This window comes from Miscanthus floridulus, chromosome 10, assembly GCF_019320115.1.
Source record: "Miscanthus floridulus cultivar M001 chromosome 10, ASM1932011v1, whole genome shotgun sequence".
Taxonomy (NCBI): domain Eukaryota; kingdom Viridiplantae; phylum Streptophyta; class Magnoliopsida; order Poales; family Poaceae; genus Miscanthus; species Miscanthus floridulus.
In genome coordinates, this window is record NC_089589.1 from 133,514,870 (window position 1) to 133,521,670 (window position 6,801).

The window sequence follows — 6,801 nt, forward strand, 5'->3', positions numbered from 1 at the left end:
AATTAAGCATATATAGCTGCCTCCTTGGTGTGATCCGCATTGCCCCGGCCGCCCGTCCAGCAGCCGTTTACTGCTGGTTACTCATCCCCATCTGCCAATCTGCTGACGCGCGCACTCCGGTGAGTCGAGTCTAGCTACTTGATTACGGCGTATTACTTTTCTATGATCAGAGTACTAGTTAATACGAGCTACATAAATTAGTTAAGCACATGGTTTACTAATCGGCAGTTGCTATCTTGTGGGTGATTTTTACTACGAGCTGGCTACCACCAGCAGGTATACGACACGCTTAATTCAGCCATGGCGGCTATCCTGGATGCTTTCGCACCCTACCTCAAGAAACTAATCGCAGACATGGCGCAAGAAGAGGTGTCCATGATGTTGGGCGTCTCCGCTCAGATCACCAAGCTGGAGGACAACATGGAAGGCCTCAAAGCCTTCCTCACAGATGCTGAGAGGAGACGCATCACTGACACAAGCGTCCAGAGATGGGCGACAAAGCTCAAGAATGCCATGTATGACGCCGCTGACATCCTAGACCTATGTCAACTCGAGGCGAACAAGAGGAGGGAGTCCAGAGGTGGCGGCAGCATGGAACAACAAATGGCGCACGGCTGCTTCCAGCCGTTGCTCTTCTGCCTGCGGAATCCTGTGTTCGCACACAAGATAGGCAGCCGCATCAAGGAGCTCAACCAGAGGCTGGACAACATATACAAAGAGGCTCACAAGTTCAACTTCGTCATCAATCTAGGCTCCCACCTAGAGCAGAGGATGTCCACTAGCGAGAAGATGACATCTGAGTTTGTTGAGTCAGCTATTGTTGGTGAGAAAATTGAGAGGGAGACAAGGGAGCTTGCTCAAATGCTAACCATCAATGGACACCACGACATCAAAGTGGTGGCCATTGTGGGCACAGGTGGCATGGGCAAAACCACCTTGGCCCAGAAGATCTGCAATGAGACCACCATCCAAGGACACTTCAAAGTGAAGATATGGCTAAGCATCACCCAACACTTTGATGAGGTTGAGCTTCTCAGGACAGCAATTGAGCAAGCTGGGGGAGTCCATGGTGGGGTGCAAGACAAGACCCTCCTCTCACGGATGCTCACCAACACCTTGTCCATGGGTAGGTTTCTCCTGGTCCTAGATGATGTGTGGAGTAATGTAGCATGGAGCAATGTGCTTAGTGTTCCAGTCAGAAATGCAAGTAAAAATCAACAGGGCAATTGGGTGCTAATCACTACAAGATTAGAAGACCTAGCTCTACGGACCGGAGCCTCCTTCTACCAACATCATGTCAGCCCACTCAACCAAGATGATGCTTGGTCCTTGCTCAACAAACAGTTGCCGCCAACACCTGGTCAAGTTAGTGAACACATATACCATTTATTTTGAAGTTTAATGCACATTATTCCCTTAACTCTATCTATTCAGGGCCTATTTTGACATAGTAGGTTTAGAAAACTATGGTATTACAAACTAGTTACAATATACAACTCCTAGTAAAGCCATAAGTACGCATCCAAATTATCGAGCTTTGTTGTTGAATCTAAAGTGACTCATGAATATGCATCTAAATTATCCACACTAATCCATTACGTGTCCACCTATACAGGTTTAAACCTTTGAGATATAAGTCTTAGAAGTTTGTGGAAATGTTTAGTACCTATATCTAATCAAATTGCTTGTCTTTGTGCCCTTTGTCTCTCTTTTATTCTTTATACATAATAACCATATAGATACTCTGTTACCTCTACCGAAGTGTGATAATTTGACCAAGTAATCTATATGTTTTTCATCAATATTCACTATTTCTTCCTTTTTGTATCACAAAACTGTGTGTCCGCAATAGTTATAGTCCATGATAAGCTACGATGTCATGGCCTGCATCTTTTATCCTATTATTAGTCATTGTAATTTTCTATGCATATATCTTAAGTTGAAACTCTAGTTGTATATTCACCTATTAAGATAAAATAGCAGATATTAGGGAATGACCCCCATTACATGGAAGGGGCCACCTTGCAACAAGACATAAAAGCTTAAGTGATCCTAAAGACAACATCCACAGTGATAACCTAAACAACACATAATTGAGAATGATTTCCAAGTTAAATCCCACAAAAGTGCCAGAAAGTTTTGACAATCACTCATTGGAAACAAGGTGAACATTGTGTAACACACCAGCCCATTAGAAGCATGTAGTTGTGTTGTTGGCCCATGCGTCCCATCTGCCAAATGAGGAGTTATAGTTGGTGTGTTTATTACAACCTTGGAAGCTTAGGAGCGTGAGGGCTAGCTTATAATCCTTTTCATTCCAATTGTAGCACCTCTGGGTTAACCTTTTTATTATACAAAGTGATGACGAAAGTACAAGACATGTGCTATGCAGACCCGTTCCACGTGAGGAGCTGGGCTGTAAGCAGATTTCGGACATATGGTGTTATAGGTAGTATTCAGAGCATCAACTCTTTTGGCATGTGACCAGGGAGGGGTGTACCAAGGGGTGGTTCTAGGCATCTGCTGTGTGTGGTGAGTTGCCGAGGACATCAGCCCTTCATGGGATGAATGTAACACCTCAGCCCGTTAGATGCCTGTTGTTGGCCCATGTGGCACATGAGCAGTTACAATTGGTGGGTTTATTACCACCTTATATATTTATGAGGGTGAGGGCTTGTCATTCGAAAAATAGCATCTTTGGGTTAATCCTTTTACACAAATTGAGGACTGAAGTGCAAGAGAGGTGCTATGTGTATGCAGGCCCATTGCACTTGAGGAACTAGGTCAAATAAGCAAATTCTAGACGCAGAGTATTACACACTGTCATCGGATAATGGCACCAAAAACTTCCTAGTGATTCCCTTGAAACTGTATTAATTATTGCTTCCGTCATTCAAAAATAATTCTCATTTTTTGTTTTATTTAAAAACTTGTCTGCACAAATGACACATCTTTTTTTCAAAACTCTTAGGCATTCTTTCATAGCAACGCACGGGCCTTCTTTCATATATTAAAGACCAAAAGGTTTCTTTATCTTTCATCAATCACAATTGACGGATGGGATCCAACAGACTCCATCTATTCCATTTGTGTACAAGTTAGAGTAGGATGTCTAAGCATGATGCAGAGTCTATTTCCAAAACAAATTGGAATACAAAAGTGTTACCATGGTCCACCACATTTACCTATGTCCATACAAGTTAGCCCAATTCCAAAATGAAATGGAACAAACAACATGATTGTTGAGTGTTTCCTCCCGTACACATATGAGTAAAAATATAGCATGTGTCAAGGCACAATATAGAGTTTGATTTTAGATGAATTGAAACACATGAAGTGATTAATAATAGATATCCAGCACTACATGAGTAATCTAACTACATGACAAAGTTCTCATTCCAACGCACAGGTATGTTTGCCAGTAATAACCTAAAGAAACCCCTAATATGCATCCAAATTATCCATCTCTATCATCATGAAAATAACAAAAGTAACACCTAAATATGCATCTAAATTACCCATATTTTTCATTAGTAAAAATAATCTAGGTAGCATAAACATCTGCATCTAAATTATCGACTTGTACGACTATAAAAAGGTAATAAATGTACCTCTAAATTTGCATCAATATTATTATGTTTTTAGTATTAAACATAATCTATGGTCACTTATAAGTCTCCAATAAATTACTCATCTCTCCCATCTACATGTAAGATTGGCCACTAAACCTTAATTTGATTTTGGCAATTTATGCATATTTAAGGCATGCTTGATTGGCTCTCGAAATTTTCCATGCCAAATATTCAGTTGTGAAAAGTTGCACAAAAATATTTGTCATCAATTTGTCAACCTAAATGTGCGATGTAGGCAAATTTAGGTAGCAAACTGAATGGAAACAAAAAATTTAGCGTCCATCAACAAATCAGCCAATACATTGGGCGGAACTGCCATGGACAGCTCCCAATGTGAGGTGGGCCCACAAATTCCAAACTGAACCTTTCTACTCCCTCTGTTCCATAAATAATGCAATTCTCACTTCCCAAGAAGTCGAGTAATTTAAATTTTGACCAAAATTATATAAGAAACTACTAACATTTATGATACAAAGTAAGTGCCATTAAATTATTACAGAATATATTTTCATAATAAATTTGTAGGGAGACATAAATGCTAATATTATTTATTAAAATTTTGTCACTGGAGCTATTTCGGCTAGCGCGAATCCCATAATTGCTCTTTTTGTGACAGGGAGTATTTATCATTTTAGCTTCTTCCGTCCACGCAGGCGGGGCAGCATATACAAAAGATTATATAGTATAACAAATCGGCTAACTGCTTACCATTATTTTACAAATTAAATATTGTAAATATGTTTTATGATTGGAAATGGTTGTTTGTGCTGGTAGGTACATGGAACAGATCACCTGAAAGTTGTCGGGATGAAAATTATCAGTAAGTGTGGAGGTTTACCACTTGCTATCAAAGTGATGGGAGGACTGCTAAGTACGAAGCCCCGAAGCGAGGGTGATTGGGAGGCTGTTTTTAAGCATCATGCATGGTCAGTAGCTGGATTGCCTAAGGAACTGGACAATGCGATCTACTTGAGCTATGAGGATTTGTCTCCCCAGCTGAAGCAGTGCTTCCTATACTGCTCACTTTTCCCTAAAGGTACAACTTTTTGGCAACGTGAAGTTGTTCCGATGTGGATCAGTGAGGGATTTATCCATCCACCAGACAGAAGCAGTAGTTCATATGATGATTGGCTAGAAGAAATAGCAGATGGGTATTACCAGGAGCTAATCACGAGGAATCTTATTGAACCAGAATCAGCTCTCACTCGATACTCATGCACCATGCATGACGTGGTGCGATCTTTTGCAGAGTTTATGTCTAAAGAAGAATCATTGGTGGTCCAGGATCAGCAAGATGATGGTGGTAGCAAGATCAGCCATGTACGTCACTTGTCTATAGGATCAACCAAGTCAGCACTAGAATGGGATATTCTACAGAAGCACAAATCAGTAAGAACATTAATTATAAATAAAAGAATTAATGTTCAGCCTAGTGACTCATTTGGGAGATTGTCTACCCTAAGAGTGCTTTTTATAAGGGGTACTGATTGTGATAGATTGGTTGACTCTCTATGTCAGCTGAGGCACCTGAGATACCTCCACTTAGAGGATACAAATATAACTAGGCTACCAGGAGACATTCATAGGATGAAGTTCTTGCAGCACATTGTGGTTGACGGATGTCCGCTAGACCATCTTCCTAGCTGCATTACACAGCTTCTGCATCTAAGAACTCTTAGCATGTATGGTTTCCATGACAATGTTTTAATACCCAAGGGGTTTGGTCAGTTAAAAAATCTAAGATCACTTTCTGGGTTCCGAGTACATTTGGACAAGAATGGGGGCACGGGCTGGTGCAGCTTTGAAGAGATAGGGCCTCTGTCCCAGCTTAGGAAGCTTTCTTTACATGGTCTAGAAAATGTGCCTGCTAGCTCGTTGGCTGGAATGGCCATGGTTAGTAGCAAGGAGCACCTTGATTACTTGCAACTACATTGGAGTAGCAGCGGATTCATGGGATTGAGGGATGAAACCAACAAGCAGCAGCAGCAGAGAGTAGTGGAGGAGGTAATTGAGAAGCTCAGCCCTCCATCCAGCATACGGCATCTACACATGGAAGGATACTTTGGTAGCCGGCTACCAAATTGGATGATGGTTCCAGCTACATGTGGCTTTAAGAGCCTGAGGATTTTAAGGATGGACAAACTTCATTATTGCACCCAACTCCCTGACGGTCTGTGCCAGCTCCCTAGTTTGGAGACTCTGGTCATTTATGACGCACCTGCCATCAAGAGTGTTGGGCCTGAGTTCCATTCAGCCTCCTCCCTGGCAGTGGGTGGAGGTATTGTCACTACTGGATCAGTAGTAGGTTTTCCTAACCTGGCAACTCTTCGTCTGGCTGGCTTATTCGAATGGGAGGAGTGGGAATGGGAGGAGCAGGGTGAGGATGCCATGGCAATGCCTGCACTCAAGGAGCTCATAATTGATAGCTGCAAGCTAACTTGTCTTCCACCAGGGCTCGGCAGTAGCAGGAGGCTTGCTGTAAGAGAAGTGCGCCTGTGCAGGCTGAGCAACCTGACATATATAGAGAACTTCCCTTCAGTCGTGCAGCTTAAAGTATTCGACTGCCCCAGGCTGAAAAGGATCAGCGATCTCTCCATGTTGCAGAAAATCACGATCTCACACTGCCGAAATCTGGAGGTGTTAAAAGGTGTCCCATCACTCGATAGCATGGAGATGAGGGACGGCACCATGGAGACAGTTCCGGAATATCTGACAACAGTAACCCCAAGGTATTTCAAGTTGACATGCAGCGAGAAGTTGTACAAGTCCTTGTTAACAGGCAGCAGCTCATGTGAGTACCACAAGATCAGCCATATCAAGTCATGCGCTATCGACTACTTTCGCAGAAGATGAAGACTAATTGCTGCACAACCATACCAGAAATAAATCACGTACTAATATTTTCAGGTAACAAGTGCTCCACATTACTTTTGGTTCACAGTGCAGTGCACCACACCTACATGTGCAGTCGTAGTAGTACTTACTACGTAGTAGTACCGCTTAATACGCACTTAATTTTGAAGTATCATTATCCATTGATCCTGTATGTAACTAATATATATGCAGGGATCCTTATGGCGGAGCCGCATCCTGCTAGCTTGCAGCGGCCAGTACTCTGTTTTGCTCAATTGCTCTGCTTGATGCTGCCGGTGGGTGGGTCACACCCAGA

General features: G+C 42.3%; 1 protein-coding gene across 1 annotated transcript; it reads left to right on the forward strand.

Moving 5' to 3' along the window:
- The first annotated feature begins 354 nt into the window (after positions 1–354).
- Positions 355–6,309, forward strand: LOC136489703 (putative disease resistance RPP13-like protein 1). Its single transcript, XM_066486269.1, has 3 exons — positions 355–1,365; positions 4,407–6,185; positions 6,280–6,309. The coding sequence occupies exons 1-3, from the start codon at positions 355–357 to the stop codon at positions 6,307–6,309; spliced, it is 2,820 nt and encodes a 939-aa protein (XP_066342366.1).
- The last annotated feature ends 492 nt before the right edge of the window (positions 6,310–6,801 follow it).

Excerpts from the sequence above, each read along its gene's own strand:
- LOC136489703 (XM_066486269.1), top strand. The coding sequence starts at position 355 with ATGGCGCAAGAAGAGGTGTCCATGATGTTGGGCGTCTCCGCTCAGATC. Across the intron at positions 1,366-4,406 it reads TGCCGCCAACACCTGGTCAA|GTACATGGAACAGATCACCT; the intron begins GTTAGTGAACAC and ends TTGTGCTGGTAG. Across the intron at positions 6,186-6,279 it reads CTTCAGTCGTGCAGCTTAAA|GTGTCCCATCACTCGATAGC; the intron begins GTATTCGACTGC and ends AGGTGTTAAAAG.